The sequence below is a fragment of the Mauremys mutica genome, chromosome 10 (genome assembly GCF_020497125.1).
Source record: "Mauremys mutica isolate MM-2020 ecotype Southern chromosome 10, ASM2049712v1, whole genome shotgun sequence".
NCBI lineage: Eukaryota > Metazoa > Chordata > Testudines > Geoemydidae > Mauremys > Mauremys mutica.
Window position 1 is genome coordinate 38191468 of NC_059081.1, and position 24016 is coordinate 38215483.

Genomic DNA, 24016 nt, shown 5'->3' on the forward strand with positions numbered 1-24016 from the left:
CTTCCTTTCCCCAGCCCTGTTCCCTGAGAGTCAGCATCACTATGATTTTCAAGAGGAAGGCAAAATAATACAATTCTGGCTATAGAATTAGAAAGGCAATGTACATTTCTCTTAGGGTGAGGCTCTTTATACATATTATTCTGTACAAATTCATAAAATAGCATGTGCTTCGCTCTAGGGTTATATGCTGTATGTTCAATGAAATTGGGAGCTGTTGAACGGGAAGGTTTTTCCAAGTTACAGCAAATATCAAGTGACTGGATAATCATATTCTCCACTTGCTCCCCTCCCCTGTGCTGTTATCTTCCATTGTTCTCATTTTAACAGAGTCCCGTTCTTCAGACAGGGAATCCATCTTTAGATGTATTGCAAAACACTGACTCTTGACAGTAATACTCTTTTTGGAAAGTCTGCACCTCAATTTCCCAGCCAACCCAACAGCCTGTGCAGTATGGGGGAAAGAGAGGCTAGGTCAGAGGTGACCGTTCAGTCTGCACTAGTACCAGTTCTTAAAGTAGTCATTTGGGACTAGATTGTCCCATGTATGCACAGCACATAGGAAGGCAATGTGGTACAGCATCAGCCCCTGGAGAGTGCTAGGAGGCATTCTGCCTCAGAATTCCATGTAGAGGTCCTGGGCATGCAGAATATGCATGCCCATTGCTAAACCCTTTATGGAGTGCTGTTTATGCACTCCCACTCCCTCCAGGGAACATAAGGATCGGACAGAAGCAGAGCCATGTTCCATTCTGTCACCTTTGTGACACTGTGTATCCAGAGGAGTAGACAGAGCTCCCTTGAGTGCAGAGACTGCTATACAGTCCTTGCGTAGCCCAGACAAATATGGAAGGGTCCTGGCACTCCTCCCACCATAGCATACACCATACGCCCATACCAGGGCCAGACAGAACCATTAAATCATTGTGTTGATCAGATTGGATGGATGTGCATTAGGACTACAGAGTTCAGAGTGACACAGCACACCTTCATGTTAATCATGCTTTACAGCTATTCCCATCTTTGGCACAGCTTTAGAATTTATAGTGCATAATCATTTATTTCAGAAAATCAAACTTCAGTTTGTGTGAGACTCTCTGCCTTAGGAAATCTATATCTAGGACTCTCTAATTGAAACTTCTTTCTAAACATTTTTGTTTATCTCTGCACATTAGTCTTTCTGTGTTTCAAGGCTGAGCAAATAATTGCAAAGTGTGACCATTATCTGGGTTTTAAAATAGACTGTCTATTACTATTGTTACTTCCATGCCACCATAAAAGTGTGTGGTGCTGAACAGGCAAATAGACATAATCTCCACACTGAAGAGCTTACAATGTAAGTACAGATAAAGGACAGCATTTCAAGAAAAAGAAATGTGGTCATTTTAACATTATTTTAAAGAATGAGCAATTTAGATCACAGAGATTCAGTACTTGCATTTGCTGGTCAGGCATTTGTAAAACTATATAATTAAAATATATATAGCAAAATAAAGCAGTCCTTGAAATTTTGGAAGCATTTGGCTTACATGTTTCTACAGAGCAGCACATATTGAAATTTGTTTTCCTTTCATCTCCTTCCCAATAAAAGCAGCAGTGCGGCTTATCCCTTTAGCTTCCTCAGAACTTCCTTTCAGAATTCCCGATCTATTACAGCACATTCACATACCAGAAACAAGATGCCTTTTCATGCTGTCAACCTTTTTCATCTGAAATGTAAATTAATTCTTGCTGGTACGCTTTGACAGAGATCAAAGTAGGGGTATTAACCTTATTGGGCCTTCTCTTCATCGGAATCAGTTCCAAAGACTGCGAGGGTGGTGTTAGGAGGCCAGTCTTCACTGTTATCTATGGCCCTCCTCCAGGCAGTCCTCTGTCTACAAGTCAACATTTCAAAGGCAGTGATTTCTTTTGTAAATGACCTTATCATTACTTTAAACGGTGTGAAAAATGATTTGGCTGAATAATTCTTGCAGGATTATCCTGCTCATTTTAATTGTGGGGGGACTTCATTCAAATTCCAGGATATTGTTTAAGTGGTTTTGACAGCAAGTGATCACAGCCTGATAGAAAGGAGGAACACAGCTTCTGATTGGAAACCTCTTGACTTGTTCAGATTGTTCATTTCTTGAAGTCAGTCTTTGAGGTAGGCTACATTTGCAATTTAAAAATAAACAGATGTCTTTCAAATACATGAGCTGGTGGTCTGGAGATCTCAGTGGGCCCAAGCAGTTCACTATCCATTGATGAAATGTTGGAAGAAAAAACACATTTTTTAAAAAACCAAGTATACATGAAGATACATTTCTTATGTGTATAATATTACACCAAAAATAAGTCATTATTTGGGCTGGAAAAAAAACCCTTGCTAATAGGTAAAATGTTTATGAATTTAAGCAGTTCAGTACATCTACACTAGTGGCTCACACAGTGTGAGCTACATCAGTGTATTTACACTGGTGGCTAAAATCCCCAGTGTAGGCAAAACCTTACCCACCTCTTTGTGTCTAAGTTTCCCAATTGGTAAAACGTGGATAATAACAATTTTCTACCTCACAGAGAAGGCAAAGATATTGTGAAAGAACTGAGTTCCTCAGACAAAAATGAATTAGTGTTGTTTCTTTGTGCTGTGGTTTGTATTGCTTTGTTTAAAGCCTAGGACAAGGAAAAGATCACTTTGTTGAAATAATTTTAACATTACATTGAGCCAGATTCACAGCTGGTGTAAATCAGTGTATTGCCATTGTTTGATTTCAGTGGAGCGATGCTGATTTACACCAGCTTTGGATCTGTAGCTATATTTGTATCACCACATTTTATTAATTAGAATTAAAACCAAGTAAGTACAATTATAATGGTAATTTTTTTGTTTGTTTTTACTCCATTCCCAGTCACCATAGCATGGATTTCCATGTCGAGTGACAGCTCTCTCCAAAGACTTAAGAGAGGATTTTAATCTCTGTTTGTTTCATTTGTGAGCAGACACTGCCAAAATGCCAAATGAATGGGGCATGCGATTCACTTAGATCTGAGGTGACATCACTGAACTCATGTTAATTAAGGCCTCTTTAGCCATCTGGAATATGCTGTGCGACTCTAGTCAGGATTGAGTTTAAACTCTGCTTCCAGAGGTGAAAGGCAAATGACTAATCCATTGAGCCACCATCCCCTCCTCCGACACACACTCATGCACTCACCATATGCCACACTTTACTGTGAAATTCTTTACTGAGAACTCAAGATTCCAGTTCTTTTTTGTAACACAAAATGGTGGATGCTCAGGAGGAAAGAGAAATGAGACAATCCCTTTATCAACTACTTCTGTCTTGTAACTTTTTACCATGTGATGTTGCTCACCAATTATTTGCACAGCCTTAACTAACAACCTTCTAAGAGCAAAGTTTTGGGACTGTGGAGAACTACATACCATTTACATTAAGTTAATATGTATGTAAAATGTATATGGTTAGGATTTTCAAAAGTGCTGAGGAATCACACCCTCAGCTCCAAATGTAGACATACCCTTTGAGTGCATCTACATTTCTATTAGATTTGTACTTCCTGGTTTTGACTGTAAACAGAAAAGCACTGAAAGGTCACTGGACAGGCAGGCTATTCCTGCATTATTTCATCACCCAGCTGGAGCCAGCAAAGGACAGAACTCCTTGGCGAACCTGTTCCTACTTGGTCCAGCCTGATTTCTAGATTTAAGAGGTTCAGATTAGCAGCCACAATTCTGGGTGCTGTCACAGGCTTTTGCGCCTCAGATTTTACTGTAACAGCCAGTAATCTGCTTTGTGCAAACAGTAATATACAGCAGCAGCATAAGCCCTGTTTGCAACCCTGGAAAAAGGGTGCTAATACTTATTAGTACATTTAGAGCTCTGTTCTCCCCTTTATGAGAGAACACATGCTGGGAAAAGAAATTCCACAAGTTGAAACTCAGTTTTCTATTCATTCTTCCACTGAAGGAATGGGGGACGGGGGAGAGAAGTGTTTTGCCTCCTGAGGTTTGTACTATATAAACCTGCAAACTTCCTGAGATCAATGGGCATCCCTGGATACCTAGAGAGGGGGCATGATTCTCCATATCCTTACACCATACAATAGTTTTAGGCTGGCATCAAACTTGTGTAAAAGAGTGGAGGACCATGGTGTCCAAACCCTCTCAAATTTTGACATTTAAACACTGGAAGTGCTTATTTGAGAAGACAAATGAGGGAGTCAGAGGTCTTACTTGGGAACCCAAGTTTGAAATTTGAGCCTATAAAGTATCATGATATTATGGTATCTTCCCTTCAACAAGTGACTAGTTTGCATTTCCAAGGGCACAGTAATTCTTGTTTGTTACTGTAAATGGGATTAGGATTTGAAAGTGTCTGTCTATGTAAGGAGTAAGTAGCTGTTTTACATGCTCTTTTATGGTTAGGAATGAAGAGAGAGAGAGAGAGAGAGAGAGATGTTTCTTGAGCAGGGTGAATCCTCTCTTGCTGCTTTAAAATGTTTCCGTACCTCCTGCCTATATGTTTGATGCATCGATCTATGCTTGTCCTGATTGCTCTCTACATTGTGCTCAACAGCCCATTGTAGCATGTCATTCCCTATGCAAATCAGCAGGAAAATGCCTGGACTTTCTGCTGACCAAAATTGAACAACTTTGAGTGTAATCTATATGGCTCAGTAAATTCTTTGGGAATCAAGTCTCAGAGTCCTGAAAGTAAAAATAATTGCAACTTGCTACCTGCTGAACCTGAGGGAAAACTCATTTTATATGAGCATCAGTATACAAAGTGCATGGCACATATAATATTTAACACCGAATGACTATTAATCTGAGTGATAATGTGCAGTTCACATCCCATTTTGCTCCAAGCTCAAATCCTGTTGTCATTAGCCATGTAAAGGATCAGGACTGAATATATTGTTGCTGTGAAGTTTGCGGTAGAGAATACATAAGGTGAAAATAAAGTGACAGCTGGTAATCATTCTTCTTCAGTGATGTGATGATTGTTCATGGGGCACTAGCAACATGAATCTACTAATTTCACACTCTTTGAGCCAAGTGCTTAGTGTCAAAACCAGCCAAAGTCAGTAATGCAAATTGCTGTGATGGAGCAGCTTCCCGACCTCTCAGCCTCCCTCAGTAGAATGCCCTGTGTGTATGTTGGTTTGGAAACATTATGGATCCATTTCACAAATGCTGAAGTGAAGCACTCCTCTGAATGTTGAATGAAACCTCTAGGAAGCATGTTGGTCTGCCGTGCTACTGAGGTTATCCCATGAGTCAAAGGAGAATCAGGAATTGCACACCTGTTACCTTGCGGAACCTAAGCATTCTAGGAAACTTTTTTGATAGAGTTTAATCAAAGACAAGCTAAGTTCTAAAATATTTATGAAAACAAAGGAATACAGTGGAGCCTATTACAGTGAAATCAGATATAGTCAAGCTCCATTTATTTAGTGAATGAAGGACAATCCTGAATTGTTTCATTGCATTAAAAAAAAAGTGAAGAGGGGTCCAGTGTATCCACAGGGTAAAAAATGCCATTGTAAGAAATGTGACACTCCGTTTTTAAAAATAGTAGTAAAGAGGAAAAAAAAGTCTAAAGATTCAGACTTAAGAAAAGGTGAAAAACAAACCTGCTGCTGCTATCATTATTTTATTATTTTAGTTTATTTTCAGCGCTCCTTTTTATTTAAACTTGTCCATAGACTGACCAGTATTTGGCACATTTCAGCTCTGTAGAGATAGCTGCTGCTGGCCAGTTGTCTTTGCAGCCAACATCAGAGTAGGCTTCTTGTTTGGTCAGTAGGGGATAGTTAAGGATTGGAAGGCTGATCACATGAGGCAACTGAATGTTTGCCTCATCTCTGCCAGATAGGCAGACTTTTCCAGTCTTATTATTAAGGAAAGAAAGTGCTTCAGTCTCATGACACCTGAATGCTGTATTTACAGCACCTCAGAAGGCCCAACTTCTATCATTCTTTCTGCAAAAGAATGGTTAATTTCCACTGAAATAAATAAGTGAAAGATAAAGACATCTCACTAAAAAGCATTTTTTGCTGCTTCTAACTCTGGCAATTCTGAAAATTCCAAAAGGCACTGAAATATTTAGGTTATTATGGTGCACTGCATACCACAGCTCAAGCAGTTCAGGTGGCTTTCATTTTCTTGTATTGCACAGAAAAATGTGACTACAGGGATTTTCTCGAGAAACACTGGTTGAAGAGAAGGCAGTTAATGCTATCCTGTGATTAAACTAGACAGGAAGGGGATAGGTTACAGCTCTCCCTAAGGAAACCCTTATAAAGAGATTATGGTGACTATTTTTCTATTTTCTTTAACACACTCTTATTATTACACAACAGAACATCAGTATGGGCTGCTTTTAAAAGAATCGTTAAATGTTGAAAGATGAGACTCCATGAATAATCCCAAAATGTGAGGATTTTAAGGTGTAAACTGTACAGGGCAGGGACTTTGTCTTCTATTGGGGTGGACAATGCCTAGTGGTCCTGGAATTTAAAACACCGTGAGAAAAATAAAAACAATGAGGAGTCTGGTGGCACCTTAAAGACTAACAGATTTAGTTGGACATAAGCTTTCATGGGTGAAAAACACCACTTCTCAGAGTGCCACCGGACTCCCCGTTTTTGTGGACACAGACTAACATGGCTACCCCTCTGATACTGGGAAAAATAGCTATCAACACATATTTCTGATTTCATAGAAATCATATTCATTAGAGATGGAAATGACCTGTAGGACTTCTGATCAATCCTCCTATATTTAGGTTATCCAGGCCCTTCTCCATCCTGCTACATCCTTTAGCCAGTGCAGGATCAATCCATTCAGTATATTCTCAAATTTCTTGGGCCTGATCCTGCATTGGGATCCACTGTGCCCATACAGAGTCTCACTGATGTCATTGAAACATCAGGGCCTAGATTTCAACAACTCAGGTGATGGGGCTTTTCCATTGTGGGACGATTCTGCAGACTTAACCTGATGCTTTACTGCCTTTCCTAAAGTAGAGAGACTTTCCTAATTGAGGCCGCTGCTGGGAGATGTGTCCTCATATTCACCCCAAGTTCTCCTTTGCATGGTATCATCCCATTAGTTCTTACTATACCCAAGGGTGGTCTATGACAGACAATCCTTTCCCTATGTTGTTTCCGTGATTCATATATTGTGCAGTAGAAGGCTATCATCATTTTTGAGTGTGTATTGTATTTAAACTACGTTTTATGTATTTTCCTCGTGTCAACCCCCTCCTGCCATTTAATCATTTTATTTATGTTTTAAAATAAATCAGTATTTGATATAGATCCTAGGGGAGAGAAGGAAACCCTTGATTTTAGTTTCCTTTGTGACATTTCCTTAAATTTCTTGCTTCTCAAATGCACCTCTGTATTTATAAGGTCAGGTCTTACCTGTGCTGTATACAGGAGTTATAATATCTTGGCTCAATGCTAGAGAGAATGAAGCCCAAATTTATATTGGATACAATTTTGAAAAGTGCAGAACTGACTTAGGTGCCAAAATCCTATTGACTTTCCGTAGGGCTTAAGCACATTTGAAAATTTTACCCACTGACTTTTTTTGTCATTCCACTGCACTAGAAGCTTCCTATCTAATTTACTGTTTCTTACCTGCTGCTTAACTTGTGTGCTTTTGTGTTGGTGGTATAACTTCAAAACATTTCTTGGCATGTGAAGATATTTGACATGATTAAGCCTAATGTATCTTTAAAATTCTCTGTTATGGTTACAGCTGGTTGAAAAATAGGGGAAGAAAAAATTGTGATGTTTGTTGTTAAAACTTGACAAAAAATTAAGTCAAAATTTCAAATTTTGAAAAATATTAATCAGTTCTAATCCTGGTAGTTGTGGGTAAAACTGAATAGTTTTTTTATTACTGTTTTAGTTAATATATCATGGGCCTGATTTTCATTTAAACTAATTAATTACATTTATTCTCACTTTAAGTTTCTTTGCACTACCAGAGTGGTGTAAAGTGGCCTTAGTGTAAGTGAAAATCAGGCCCTATATATTTTTCCAGTGTTTTAAAAGTGGACACAATTCTGCAAGTTGCTGACTGCCTTTTGCCTCCATTTATTTAAATAGGGGCCAAAAGCACTCAGCTCTGAGCAGGAGGGTGCCTGTTCTGTATAAGAAAAGCTATTAGTTCTGTGTAGGACTGATTGTGAAGCTTCCTCCTATTCATACTTGTGTCTGTCTAGCTTTCAGGGGATACATTGTTCGAAAAAATTATTCAAGATTGAAAAGTAGCAATGGTTACCCAGCTGATACTGAGTCTGTGAACAACTACTCCGCCCCCAGTTCTGGCTGTGAAGAACACTGGTGAGTTGAATCCTTTGGTGTCCATTATTTTCACAAAAATCATATCTCATACAACACAAGGTGAAAGGAATAGGCACTGAAAACAAATACCCTGCCTCATCATTCATCCATCTCTTTGGGAGCCTGTTCTTCTGTAAGCAAGAAAACCTGTAACTGGGTCAATCCCTCCACCAGTTTAGTCATCTCAATGTTCTCTCTCTTATCAGAGTTTGATTTCTTTGTTTGTTGTGTTATCTGTCCAGATTGTGGGCCTGTAAATTTCTCAGCAGCACCCTCAGTACCCATTGACTTCAGTGAGAGTTAAGTCTGCTCAGCATTTCACAGGACTGGACTACATACCTGTGACTAAATTTGCTAAATTGGAAGCTCCTTGAGGTAGGGGCATAGTTTTCTTTTATGTCTGTAATGCTCCATGCACATCTACGGTAGAGACAATAACAGTAAAAAGCAGGTCAGTAAGTCCCCTTCAGAGAGCCTAGGAGTATAGCAAATCTGAACCCTGGTTCTACCTCTTTGCTGAGAGAGCAGGTTTTTTAACCTTCTTCACTCCAAGCTCTACCAGCTGATTCACTCCATCCAGTTGCCCTCATGTATCTTACCTTCAGCTGGAGCTGCAGGAGGGAGCTGACTCTTCTATAGCTGTGATCCATGCCATTGCATTGATTATTCACTGGGGTAGGAACCTCTCTTTGACACGTCTTTGTCCTTCTGGCCCAAGAATGACAATTCTGGGTTCTCCCTGGAATATATACTTCCCAGTTAGCAGGCTCTTGCTGTGCTGCTACACTTCTTAATAGAGCTCTCTGAAAACTGATGACTTATTTGACTTTAAGTAGACTGCATTATTCCATGGAGTAAGATTTTAAAAAGAGGTGACCTTTTAAAATCTCCCAACCCGTACTTCTGATTTCTCTGCTTGTACTCATAACATTCACTTCAGTTAAATTCAATGATAACTTAGTGATTGGTTTGGATTGAATAATTTGTACTAAATGTTACAGTGTGTGTCATTAAAGGTTTCTAACCAGGTGCAACCACATGCATCCTCCTGGGCCACGCAAGCCCAGAATGCTACAGATGCTCTTTAGTGCAGCAATCTGATTTATGGAAGGGAAAGGTTTGGTCCAATGAACAAGGGCAAAAAGAAGAAATAAAAGCTTGTTACAGTGCTATTCGGGCAAAGGGAGAGTTCATGGAAATGAGCTCCGTATAACTTACCACCACAACTCTGTCTGCGTGCTGGTCCTCTCTCCCTGCGGAGATCCATAACTCACCATGTGTGTGGCTGCAGGGTGCAGCTCCTTACCCTTGTGAGGTACTCCAGCGGGACTCTCTTGCAGTCATCTCAGTTGTGCTGGTAGTGGCATGGTGATCCCTTGAGCTGCCTGCTGGTGTGGTAAAAATCAGCTGCCACCATATCTATCATGCTGAGTATGTTTCCCAGACCCGAAGAAAAGCTCGGTGTAAGCTTGAAAGCATCTCTCTCTCACCAACAGAAGTTGGTCCAGTAAAAGATATTACTTCACCCACCTTCTCTCTCTGATATATAGGCACATTCCAGGCTGACTATTTCCCCATCCTATATCAGGCTATTTTTGGAATTACTCTCTGTTTTCCAGGTAGATGTGTTTTCTTGGATTAGGTAGTATTTTTCACAGCTATATAGCCCCTCAGGCTCATGAAGCTTCAGGGACCAGCAGGCATTGAGGCAAATCTGGGCTGGATAGAACACACATAGAACACAGTTGCTAATGGGAGTACATTGCCCATCCACCTCTTACTCAGGAATGTATTTGATACACACTCTGAGTCTCACAATAAAATCCACACATTCTCTAATCCAGAGCTGTAGTCTGTTAAAATGTCACCACTTCTGGTGATACTTGGTTTTATCCCTGATAAATATTGCAGATTATGAGCCTGATCCTGTAAATTTCTCAGCAGCACCCTCCTCCCTCCGCCCACTCATTGACTTCAATGAGACTTGGGGGTACTCAACATTTCATAAAAGGCACTCAGTATCTTGCAAGTCTGGATTCTATCATTTACCTTTCATAAATCAAGCTGCACTTCCATGTGTGGCTGTTACTGGGTACTGGGTTTTTTTAAGCATATGGCTGTTCAGTCATATAGGAAACATGTAGGAAATAGGATTGCTGATGGATAACAGTTCAGATATTTAACACAGTAGCTTGTAATATATCCCTAGAGAAGGCAGCTTCATTGTGGATTCACATACCTTTACATTCAAGTGTAGAATAATAAAATTTTCTTTAGGTTTCTTTTTATTTGGTGGTTGGTTGCGTTTTTTAAGGTAGGTAGTTTGTGAGAATGAAAAATGAGCTGAAATGTATTCTGTGGGTCAGAAAGCGGAATTACATCTAGGGTTCTCAGTTTCAGTTCATGATATCCACAGGAACACAACTGTATACAATTCAATGTGTCACAACCTGGCCTTCTTCCTGAAGTCAATTCAAAAGTTCAGCATAACTGAATGGAGAGTATATATTCTAATATTTGAGGAAATCATGGTGTTTCCAAAATGTACAAAAGAAATGGGCACATGTAGGTAGAGACTTTTAAAAACTTAAATTCCTTCAAATGAATTTAGGCTATCCACTTAGCCTGTAGAGCAGAGTAGAAGCAAATACAGGCTATTAAATGACATTAAATGTTATTAAAAACACCAGCTTCTTATTTCAATTGAGTACTAAATATCTCCTACATTTAGCTGCCTAATTTTGAAATAAGAAGGAACTGTACTCAAATACAAAGGACCTTTTTACATGAACCTCAGTAATTGATATCACAATTGTGACTATGTTGCTAGTTACTTAACAAATAGCTTTTTACCGTACAAAGTAGGAGTATAAATATCTGCATAACATTAACTTATACGTTAGTGGCATAAACGCTTCCTGTCATTTAAATGGCATGTTCTTACATTTTACTGTATAGAACTGAGCGGCAGCCTGTGGAACTTTCTGATTGTGAAGAATCTTAGGGTTACATTGGCTTCAATGGGAATTGCACTTGATCTGAATTTGGCAATGAAGCACATCTGCATATATCAGTTTTGCCAACCCACTTTCTGATATCCCCAGCCACAAGCAGGAATCCTCAACTAGTCAATTACAGCTGGAAGCTGGCTCCTTTTCATGGCCAGAGCAGCACACAGGGGCCAAATCACAATCAGAATCTTGCCTATAATATCTAATTCAAAACAGAATGGGCAAAATTTATCCTGAGGAGCCTGCCTTGGCCAAGACTTAATCCCATCAAGGAAAGTGAAAAACCTTTAGCCCTCCTCAAAACCTTCCATCTCAGAATATATCATTCTATGAAGCCAAAGATGCTACAGCTTGCTAAAATGGTATCTGTTATGTCACAAAATGACATATTCTGGGATATCTTCAGCTAACCAGGAAGTGCTGGATTTGATGAGTTGGGGGGAGGGAATTTCTTTAGGTAGTTAGTTAAAACTTATTTCTGTGCTGAATGCTTCTCACAGGCTTCTCAGTGGGCACTGGGAAGGTGGCAGGTGGCAGGTAAATAAAGCACTGGAATACAGGATTAACTTTATTATTATCCCTCAATATTAATACATCATGGGGGTTGTTTTTAAACAAATAGCCTTAAAAACATACAAGATGTGTAAGCATAAAAAGAGGAAAGCTGCTGTCTAAAATTTGTCCCATGAGTCACCAATAAATCCTGATCACACGGTGACTACTAACTTTAGTAGTCAGGGATTTTGTTAAACCCTCCACAGAATTCCTGCATTTTAGGTGCTCAAATGCTCTCATTCTCCTTAGACTGTCCTTAAAAGTCACGCAAAGCCTAGGAGCATGCTCTTCCGGAGGTCACTGATCATGATGTCTTGCACTTCTATTGTGTTCTTGAGTTGCTCATTCATATCCTTAGGGATGCTCCAAGTACCCCAGTAATCACTGGGATCATCTTTGTTTTAGTTTTCCATAATTATTCCACTTTATAGCAAAGTTCTTCATACTTCACTATCTTCTCTTCTTGTTTATTTTTTTTATACTTCTGTCTGCTGGTATGGTGGTATCAATTAACATGGTCACAATTGTCTTTTTTTCTACAACAACAACATCCAATCTATTTGCCTGCACCATTTGTCTGTGGCAATTGCTGAATCCCATAAAAACTTAGCCTGTCCATTATCTAGAGCATTTTCAATTCAGTGGTCATAATACCACATACTGTGTTTGAGTCCATACTTGCTGTAGAGGCTCCAATACATACACTTGGGTTATGTCTATACTGCAGTTGAAAACCCACGGCTGGCCAGTGCCAGCTGACTCTAGCTAAGGGCTGTTTAAATGCGGTGTAGACATTCAGGTTCAGGCTGCAGCCTGAACTCCACCTCACAGGGTTCTAGAGTTCGGGCTCCCCAAACATTTACACTGCAGGTTTCAGAGTAGCAGCCGTGTTAGTCTGTATCCGCAAAAAAAACAGGAGTACTTGTGGCACCTTAAAGACTAACAAATTTATTTAAGCATGAGCTTTCGTGAGCTACAGCTCACTTCTTCGGATGCATAGAATGGAACACACAGACAGGGGATCTGTTTGTGTGTTCCATTCTATGCATCCGAAGAAGTGAGCTGTAGCTCACGAAAGCTCATGCTTAAATAAATTTGTTAGTCTTTAAGGTGCCACAAGTACTCCTGTTTTATTTACACTGCAGTTAAACAGCCCCTTAGCCCATGAGCCTGAGTCAGCTGGCATAGGCCAGCTGCAGGATTTTAACTGCAGTGTAGACATACCATTGGTGACTTCATTGTGTTTGCTCAAATACTCTCTCCCAGACAGGCTCCTGCAAGTATTCAACACATGCTCCACTAGCTCTTGCTCTTTAGAACACATTCTGCAGTTTGGGGAGCAGTTCTGTTAGTCAATTTTGATTTCAAATGTAATTAAGTCTTAAGGACTGCTCTTGTGCACTCATAATGAGGCGCCCTGTCTATTTTTTTATGTGTCCTTCTACAGACCATGAGTTTGTTAATCTTCATTCACTAATGGGTTCAGTCTTGATTTCTCTGTAAATCTTTCAAGTCCTTCTTTGGCAATTTGGTTTCTTCTTTCTTTTATGCTGTCTTGGGCTGGGATGCATGCTCAGCAGTTGCATGTTATCATAACCAGATGATCTTTTACTCTGGCTGACTCCTCATATATTTTGATGTTATATTCTTCATTGTCAGTTGCTTCCTCCACAGAGAGCAGACCTCTTCTTCCACCACATTGTCAGATGTACATCCTGTCCATGTCTTGATTCATATTCATTACTTAATGCTTTGCCAGGAGCTTTCTTGTTTGGATGACAAATTTTTTCTTCTCTTGATTCTCTTGATCACTCCAGCAATGTATTGTCCATGTATTAATGGCTCGGATCAAATTCTTTGAGTAGAGTTTTGTCCTCAGTGTAGTTTTTATTGGTCTGTCATATTCTTTCCTCACTTCTTCTTTGACTTCCTTATGATGAAACTTTAACAGTTCCCTGATTGCAAGGTGTTTGTAGGGGCCATGCTAAGAGAGAGCTTAGATAGTACCTTTGTTAACTTGTATGCCATTCAGTTGTATCAATTTGCCCCCTGTATGGACACCAACACACATTTATGTAAGCCAACCCATAGCTTTATATCTTCACCAAACTGTTCTACACAGGTCTTCACTCTCCATCTCCTTTTCTGACCATCTATAGTTTCAGATCATCAATGTATAACAAATGGTTAACTGGTTGTTGTTGTTGTTCGCTGTTATGATAACCATAATTTAGCTCATGGACCATCCATGTCTGCAGCAGCATTGCTACCACAAATGGCATAAGGAATTCTCTTGCAAAATGCCTCTTTTAATTTGGGCCTCCTCAGTGAGAGTCCCTTCCAGGTACAGTCGAGTGTTCCAGTTAACCACAGATTGCTACAGACAGGAAATGATCTTTGGATGAACCTTGTGCATTTTCAGTGTGTTGAGGATACATGAATGTGGGACGCAGTCATATGCTTTTTGGTAGCTATCTACACCATCTTTATTTTTTCTTGGTGGGTTTTTTTTGTTTTGGCATCTTCTGTGATCCTCCTGTTCAGCCTAAGGCAGTGTTTTGTCCCTTTCATGTTTACTGTATAGCCTTTTTGCTCAGGAGGTGGAATTCCATTGTGAGATAGCACTATCCAGATCTTCTTTGCCAGATATGCTGTTAGAAATTTCCACATATTTAGAAAATACTTGATTGGTCTATAATTCATAGAATCACTGCAGCCTTCTTTCTTTTTTTGTATGAGGATGATTCTCCTTGTCACCATCTATCTTGGACATTCGTTCTTCAAACATTTATTAAGTTGTTCAAGTAAACAACCATAGAGGCATTTTAGCCAGAATCCATGCACTGCATCTGGTCTGGATGCTTTCCAATTTTTCATTCCTGTCGGTACCTCATCTACTTCTTTCTTTGATATTCCTCTGTATTCTTCTATTGTGTGGTTTTTAAATTTTCTCTCAGATTTTTAATCCAGTCCACTGTCTGGTTATGTTGTACATCCTCAGACCAGATTTCCTTCCAGGAGCACTGAAACTCTTCCACATTATTTATTGACTTTCTATTTTTTCCTATTTTGCTTTTAACATTGATCTGATCAAAGAATCTCTTAGGGTCTCTCGTGAAAGGTCTTTTCTCTTGATACTAACAGCATCACGCTAAATATCCTTCAAGCCTATGACTCAGTGTGATCAGCTTGTTTACATTGTTCCTTCACCACTTTCACATCCCTTTCATTCATCTCCAGGGCCTTTCACTTCTGTTTTCTCTTCAGATGATTTTTCTCAAATTCACCTGGTAGACTATCAGGGGAAAAGCTTAATCTTCTGGTCTAACCTTCATTTCCATGGATGATATGGAATATTTGGAGTTTTCTGGTGGTTCATTCATCAGGCTTGATGTTAAACCAATGAGCTGCTACTGTTGCTGTAGCATACATTGAACTAGCAAATACTCGTTGGTCTTACAGCTTCCTTGAGTGCTTCATTCAATTCTTGTACTATATCATCAGGTCTTTGCTGGCCTATAAATTTCATACATGGTAGAGTTGGCTGGTGATCAGTGTCTCTTAACTCTGTATGATCTCAAGCAACAAATCATTCATATTTCCCAAACTTTCTTCAGATGAGGTTTCACTCATATTTGTCCTCAATATTTCCTCAGTCATTTCTGGCTGCTGTTTATCCTGTATCATTGCTTCTATCAATATGTTTGCATGTGGTTCAACACCACTGATCTCTTTTCATGCTTTCAAGCTCCAATTGTGTAAATTCTTTGCTTTGGAACTGTAGAGGTGCTGGCCAGGGCTCGACCCTCTCTGGGGCAGAGGGAAGCCTATCCCAGGGGTGACTCCAGGCACCAGTGCACCAAGCACGTGGCTGGGGCGGCAAGCCGTAGGGGGCGGCCTGCTGGTTGCCGTGAGGCAGTCAGGCTGCCTTCAGTGGCATGCCTGCGGGAGGTCCACTGGTCCTACGGTTTTGGCGGCAATTTGGCAGCGGGTATGTCGAAGGCGTGGGACCGGCGGACCTCCCGCAGGCGTGCCACCAAAAGCCTCCTGATTGCCATGTCTGGGGTGGCAAAATACATAGAGCCGCCCCTGGCCACACTGGCTCACTGCACACTGCTGAGGTTTGGGGAATTAGTCCTGCCATGGGAGTCTTTCCTGGCGGCCCTTGCAGTAACTGCAATAAACACCGTAAGCCCAGGCCCTGGGTCAGGGTGGGGCAACAATGAGTCGGGTGCTCAGGCCCTCAGGCAGGGGCTGAGCCACAGCGGTACAACAGAAATAGGCCCAGGCCCTGGGTCAGGGTGTGGCAACAATGAGTCCAGTGCTCAGGTTCTCAGGCAAGGCTAAGCAACCACAGTACAATAGGAATAAACCCAGCCCCTGGGTCAGGGCGGGGCAACAGTGAGTCAGGTGCTCAGGCCCTCCGGCAGAGCTGAGCACTGGCAGTATAAACAGTAGCAATAAGCCCCAGCCCTGGGTCAGGGCAGGGCAGCAATGAGTTGGGGCTCAGGCCTCAGGCAGGGCTGAGCATTAACAGTACAAATAGTATCAAGCCCAGGCCCTAGGTCAGGGCGGGGGGAGTCAGGAGCTCACGCCCCCAGGCAGGGCTGAGCAACAACAGTAGGCCCAAGCCTCCAAGGCCAGGGAGAGGGGGAGATGGCCACCCACGAGTTGGGTGGCAGGGGGGACGCAGGCCCTCCCACTCCACTGCGTCCCAGCCCGGGGCCCTAGCAGCAGTAGAAGACTCGCTGCATAGTCAGTGGGGATCCTGGCCACAACACACTGACATGGGCTCTGGCAGTGCTGCAGCCAGACTAGGGTCGGCTGCCCCTGGGCTACTTCCAGGCTCCCCCTCGGGTAGTACCTGGGTCAGGGTGTTGTCCTCCAGCGGGTCCACTACCGTGGGTTCCTTGGGGTAGTGGGCGAGCGGCAGGCCTGGCAACTCCTCCAGGTAGCGGGCACAGGGCAGGTCCAGCACCTCCTCCGGGTACGAGCACTGGGCAGGTCAGGCCAGTCCTGGCGTGTACCTTGGGCAGCAGGGGTTTCCCCGTCGTGGGCTAGGCGGGAGATGTCTGGCTGCCCGGTGGCTGGCTACCTAGTCAGTTCTGAGGGTGAGCCTTTATACTTCTGGGTCACCGCCTGACCCTCTGAGGGGTGGGCTCCAAGCTCCCTAGCTCCGCCCACTCCGGATGGGCTCGTCCCGCTCCGGGGCAGAGGGGAGCCACACCACCTCACTACAGGAATAAAGCTTTCAGTTATCTAGCAAAGTCTATGCTTGGTCACTTCTTTCTTCATGTTGATGTTGTTTCTGTCCTTTCAGTGTTGGAGCATTCATTTCCTCCAGCCTCTCTTTTCTGGTTTTATCAAAATCCAGCATTGGTTCACTTCTTGATTTGTGCTACTTGGCCATTTCACTCTTTTGTTGACAATGATCTCTGGTTTTCTCAGGTTTCCTGCATGGTTGCATGATACTGACCTCGGGTTGACACAGCACACCCTGCAGAGCAAGTTGCCTGTAGTATAGCTAAGGTCTTCTTAGAATTGCTTTATGCCACTCAGAATAGTTATCAATTTGCCTGTATTCTCCATATTGTGTTGGGTTGGCAGGCTATACACAAGTGTATGCCAAGCCAGCATTTGTAGGTCTCAGAGGTGGATTGTTATTACTATTGGTTTCATTGTTTTCACTTTAACCTTGCAATTCACTTTAAAGATATGGAGATAAAAACTAGACACCCTATTACAAATAAGGGCATACTGTTGTTTGGCATGCTGATAGGATTGCCTGTTGCTGTGCCCACTGTTAGCAGAAAGAGCAAGCCTGGAGGTAGTTCCCATTAGAGTGATGGGGTTACTCAGAGCAGGGCACGAAGGAGGCAGCTGAGATCAGTTCCTGGGAAAGGGATAGTGTAGTAAAGTATCAACCAGGAATAAAAGAAAGGAGGTCCCCCTCACTGCCCCCAAATTTGTGCTTACATTTTGTGTATTCCAGGATGAGTTTCCTGAAAAGCTCACACATCTACAAAGGGGCAATTCCCACAAAGGGTTCCAAAATGAGAAATCAGACCAAAAAGCTATGCGAGTTTTTAAAATATTTTTTTAGCCAAACTTATGATTTTCAAAAATCTGTTTTATGAATTTGTGAGATTAGCAATACTGTAATTAGCATATTTTCTATATAATTTCCCCATTCCTTTCTAGGACCTGATCCAATGCCCATTGAACCAGGTCCTTAAACCATCCATACAATATCCTTGCCCTTTTTCAAAACTGAGTTTCATTAGCTATCATTCTCTTAAATCTTTAAATCCACCTGAAATGTCCCCAGGGTTACTAATCAAAAAAAGTAAGTATCGTCAGCAAACTTCACCAACTTGCTGTCCACTTCTTCTCCAAATGATTAATTAGTAAGTTAAATAACACTGGTCCTATTACTGATCCCTGGCACCTTTGATTATTAACATGCATTCCTAATGCTATTTGCTTACTGTTGCATAACCTGTACTTATCTAAGTGCTTGACTACTCTTTTTTTAGTGAGACTCTCAATCAGTCTGCCGTGTACTGAAGTGGGGCTCACCAGTCAGTAAATCCCCAAATCTCCATTCATTCCTTTTGTCAAAAAATAAATAAAATAAAATAAATAAAAAGGCACCACATTAGGGTTTCCAGTCTTCAGGGACAACTGCTCAACAGGGTTGATTGTAGCTCCATTATCTTACACTTAATTTCTTTCAGAACCTTCAGATGAATACTATCAGAAACCTGATAGTAGGTTTCTCAAATTGCTCCATAAATTCCTCCTTAGATAATTCAGTTTCTGTAAAGGCCATACTCTGATTTCCCATGAAAAGAACCTTTGGAATATGAATTTTCCCTTCTTTTTCTACAGTGATAGCTGGCTGATGCAAAAACCAAAACATTCTTCTTCCTTTTTAATTGCCTCATTTGCCCATTGGTAATCCTGGTGGCTGACAGTCACATTCAGGCCTGGTCTGCATTTAAAATTTAGGTTGATTTAGCTACATTGGTCATGGGTATGAAAAATCCACACCCCTGGCAGATCTAGTTATGCTGACCTAACCCCCATTTTAGATGCAGGTACGTCAATAGAAGAGTGCTTCTTTTGACCTAGCTACCATCGTTCAGGAAGGTGGTGTTACTACAGCAACAGAAAGAATTCCTTCTATCAGTGTACATGTACACCACTGAGTTATGACAACATAGCTATGGCACTATAGCTATAACAGTATAGTCCCCATAATGTAGATGTACCCTAAGCCTTTCGCGTTCAATAGAAAATCATGGGATCCATTACTTACATGACCAGTGTGGGAAAACTCAAGTGGTCAGGTTCTACTCTCACTTGCACAAGTTTTAAACTGGTGTCTGATGACTCCTGATTATACTGGTGTCCGTGGGAGCAGAATTAGGCCCAGAATTTTTCAGATTACTCTGCCTTGTTTTTTTCTCTGTGAATTATAATCCTTTCTGCATGGGAGAATAAAGTTTAATGCATCTAGGAATGTATTATTTCTGCAGTGTGATCTAAATTTTTCCTAGTGGTGTGCTTCAGAATGTTGGTTACCTAGCTGATGTAGGAGCCTAAATTCCATTTGACTTTCAATGAGACCAAGCAGCGGGCGCTGGAGCTGCGGGCAGGATTTAAAGGGCTGCTTTGGGCTTCCTGCCGCAGAAGCCGATACGGTCTGGTACGGCATACTGGCTCTTGCCGGTACACCGTACCAGATCGAACCGGCTTACTTTCACCTCTGCTCTCCCCTAAAAAGAGAATCATAATTATAGAATCATAGAAATGAAGGGATGGAAGGGACCTTGAGTCGAGGGCCCTGCACGGTACCTGGTATTCCAAACCACAGGTGCTTGTCTAACCCATTCTTTGAAACCTCCAGTAATGGAGATTCCATAATCTTGGAAGCCTGTTCCAGTGTTTAACTATCCTTATAGTCAGAAAGCTTTTCCTAATATCTAACCTAAATCTTCCTTGCTGCAGGTTAAGCCATTACTTCTTGTCCTATCTTCCATGGACCTGGAGAACAATTGATCCCTGTCCTCTTTGTAACAGCCCTTAATATATTTGAAGATTGTTATCAGGTCCCCACATAGTCTTCTTTTCTCAGGACTAAACATGCCCAATGTTTTTAACCTTTCCTCATAGGTCAGGTTTTCTAGACCTTTTATCATTTTTGTTGCTGTCTTCTGGACTCTCTCCAGTTTGTCCACATCTTTCCTAACATGTGGCACTCAGAACTAAACACAATACTCCAACTGAAGCCTCACCAGTGCCAAGTAGAGCAGGTTAATTATCTCCCATGTCTTACATACAACACTCCTGGTAATACACTCCAGAATGATATTAGCCTTTTTCACAACTGCATCACATTGTTGACTGGAATTCTATTTTTGATCCACTATAACCCTCAGATCCTTTTCAGCAATGCTAATGCCTAACCAGTTATTCCCCATTTTGTAGTTGTGCATTTGATTTTTTCTTCTTAAGTGTAGTACTATGCATTTTTCTTTATTAAATTTCATCTTGTTGCTTTCAGACTAATTCTCCAATTTATTAAGTTTGTTTTGAATCCTTATCCTGTCCTCCAAAGTATATGCAATCCCTCCCAGCTTGGTGTCATACACAAATTTTATAAGCATACTTCTCACTCCATTATCCAAGTCATCAATGAAAATATTGATTAGTACCAGACACAGGGCAGAACCCAGCAGGACTCCAGTAGATACATCCTCTTAGTTTGACAGTGAACCATTGAAAGACTGTGCCATTGAAAGAGTAGTTATCAATCAGTTTTGAACCTACCTAATAATAATTTCATCTAGATCACATTTACCTAGTCTGCTTGTGAGAATATCACGTGGGACTGTGTCAAAAGCCTTACTAAAATTAAGGCCTTGTCTATACTATGGGCTAAATCGGCGCCACTGCAATTGATGCAATGGCATTGCTTTAGCAGGTCTAGTGAAGACACGATAAGTCGACAGGAGAGCACTCTTTTTGTCAGCTTAATTAATCCACCTCAATGAGGGGTGGAAGCTATCTTGATGGGAGAGAGTCTCTCGTTGACACAGAGCTGGGTAGACACCGCTTTAAGTCAATGTAAGCTACGTTAAGTTATGTTATTACCTTACATCGACTTAGAGTGCTAGTGTAGGTTAGGCATAAGATATATCATGTCTACTACTTTCCCCTTACCCACTAGGTCAAAGTTGGATGCCTCGAGTTAGGCTCGTAAATCCATATTTAGATGTCTAAATATAAAGGTCTGGATTTGAGAGATATTGAGAACTCTCAACTCTCACTGACTTCAGTGGAATCTGAAAGTGCCCAGCACCTCTCAGGATAAGGCCACTTATATTTAAGTACCCAACTTTGAAAATGTTTGCCAATATTATTAAATGCATCATGAGAATTAGTTACTGTTGTGCTGCTTCCCTGAGTCCCATTGCAGTCTTTGTCAGAAGAGATAATTAACTGTGTTCCATTTTCTTTCCTTAATCATAAGTAAGGGCCAGATTTTCGAAAGAACTCCGTGCCAGACGTTAAAGTGCTGAGCACCCACAATTGAGGCCAGATTTTCCAAAGGTCACTCCCAGCAAATGCCACTGTGACTCTTATGGCCAGATTTTTAAATGAGCTCTTCACTCATCATGCAAAGCTCTTTTGAAAATCTGACTGCTTATTTAGGAGCCTATGTGGGAGCTGAATTTTTCTGAAAATCTGGCCCTAATTATGGGAGCTAACCCTTTCTGAAAATTCTGAACAAAGACTGCAACATTTGCATTTCATGCCTGGTATGTTTTGCGAATTCCAATGGTATATGGCCCTGTATGTTTGCTTGTAAATCCCACATTCCACCCTTTTCATAGGAAAAGAAAAAGAAAGCAGTTTTCTATCTAAAAAGCCTATATTTAAATAAAGATAATGTTTTAGCCTTCTCAATTCCAACATTATTAATAACCTTTAGGGAAAGGGAGGAATTGTGAACTAGTAGGAACAGGGAACATGGAAAACTGTGAAAAGACTGGAAAATTGTATACCAATCAATTCCTGTTAAAAAGATTTTAGTGGCTCATGGTCAATTAAGGTCTAGAGGCTAAAAGTGGAAAAAGCCTTCCACAGTTCTGGCTTGTAGTACACACAGAAAAGAACTCCATGTATCCACAAGCACAGCCAAACGCGTTGGCATGTTCCCAGAGCACACAACAGTGCTGTCTGGTTTTTTTGGTTTTTGTGGGGGATGGGGGTGTGAAACATTACTTTGCAAAGTTCTTAGTTGCAAATGGTTCAGAACAGCCCTAAGGATAATCCTCAGGTTTGTGCCTAGATGCTATTTTAAAGCAGCTCAGGTTCATTGTCATTTTGAGATAGTTTATTGTATAATACTTTTATCAGAGACAGTACTGTCCAGTGATTCTTTGTTTGCAGAATATGGGTAGCATTTTATCTCTGCTACTGAGTTATATATTGTACATTAAATAAAATATTTATGTTCAAATTTAACGTATGATTTTGGGCTGAATATTTTGTCATCTTTCCAAATAACAATTTCTAAAGAATAAATTATGAAAAAAACCAATAAATAAAACCCAATTTGTGGTCATGTGAACTGTACTACTCCAGAGAAATTAGACATTTGAACTTGTCAGTAAATTCTTCATTTTGTTGCCACTTCTTGGGAGTTTTATTTAAACAACTACTTAAATTGGCATGACTTTTACAACCAGCTTTGTAAAACTTGCAATTAAATCAGATCTCTGGACCTGGGATAACATTTTCATATGTGCCTAAGTCCCATCTTCAGAAGTGACTGAGACACTCATGAGCCCAAGTCCCTTTGAAAGTCAGAGTCCAAAAACTGTAGACTGCATTTGTGGATGTGGTGATAAGATATGCATGTTATGTAATGTGTTTGCGTAGTGATGTACATGTGTCAAAGATATGTGTCAAGTTCAGTACTCAAAGTAACAGTTTAAAAGATTCCATGTCTTTGTTCAGTTTCAATTATTTTAATTGTAGGTGTTTTTGAAAAGTAAGTCTGTACATGTAGCTGCTATCACCAATTACTATTCAAACAGTGCATTATGTTATTCTGCTGTTACTCAAGAGCAGTGGTGCAAGTAGAAATAATTTCTTGTCAGTACGCTGCACTCATGGGAGGGACACAAAGCGGGGGGCACATGACCTCCCCACGTGACTCCTCCCTGCCCCACTCCCAGCCTGGGCCCCAGTACTCTCCCCGTCCCCTCCCCATGATCCACATCCATCCCATGTTACGTGGAGTGCGGGGACGGGGGGGCTCTGTCCTCCCTGATGCACCAGAGACTTCTGCTGTACAGACCCCACGCAGGAGAACTCAGGAGATGCAGCTGCATGGAAAGGCAGGGGCCTGGGCTGGGGGTGGTACAGCAGCACTGGAGGAACTGCTGGCGTTCCGCTCCTTTCCCCGCTGCGGTTTCCAGCCCCGCCCCACCAGCCCTGTCCTCCGGCAGGGCTGCTGTATAGACAGAGGAGACACAGCTCCATGGAAGGGCAGGGGACGGGGCTGGGAGCAGGCTCCTCCTCTGTCTTTCTGGTACGCCATACCAGCTATAAATATCTTACTGGTACGGCATATCAGACCGTACCACTGTACTTCCACCACTGCTCTAGAGTCATTTTTGGTTATTAGCAGAACCGAGTGAAACTGGGAAAGAGTGGCAAACAAATGAAATTCACAGATATGAGTACTGTATTTTTATTATAGTTCCATATGATATTTGTCCCTCCAAAAAAACTGGGTTTTATTTTTTCAAAATATGAAGGATTGAAAATTATTCACAGTGAAGCATGTAAAACTCAAAAAGTTACTCAAGCAAATCTCTTACCCATCCTGCTATACATTTCCACTATCTGTAAAATGAAAGCAATGATATTTGCTGTAGATGAAGTCTGAAAATATACAGGATTTAAGATGTTTTCATCCCCAGAAAGATAGGTATGTAATTGATATTAGCCTCATTTTCAGAAAAGGTGCAACTAGATCAGAGGGTCCTGTGGTCTAGTGGATTAGGCCT

At 41.2% G+C, this 24016-nt stretch overlaps 1 protein-coding gene across 1 annotated transcript in view; it reads left to right on the top strand.

Annotated features, from left to right (window-relative positions):
* Positions 1–24016, top strand: part of MYO3B (myosin IIIB) — a 298690-nt gene that overhangs the window by 187922 nt on the left and 86752 nt on the right. Inside the window, exon 29 of the mRNA XM_045033165.1 lies at positions 8241–8361. Within this exon, the coding sequence (XP_044889100.1) occupies positions 8241–8361 (121 nt within the window). The remainder of the gene's footprint in view (positions 1–8240; positions 8362–24016) is intronic.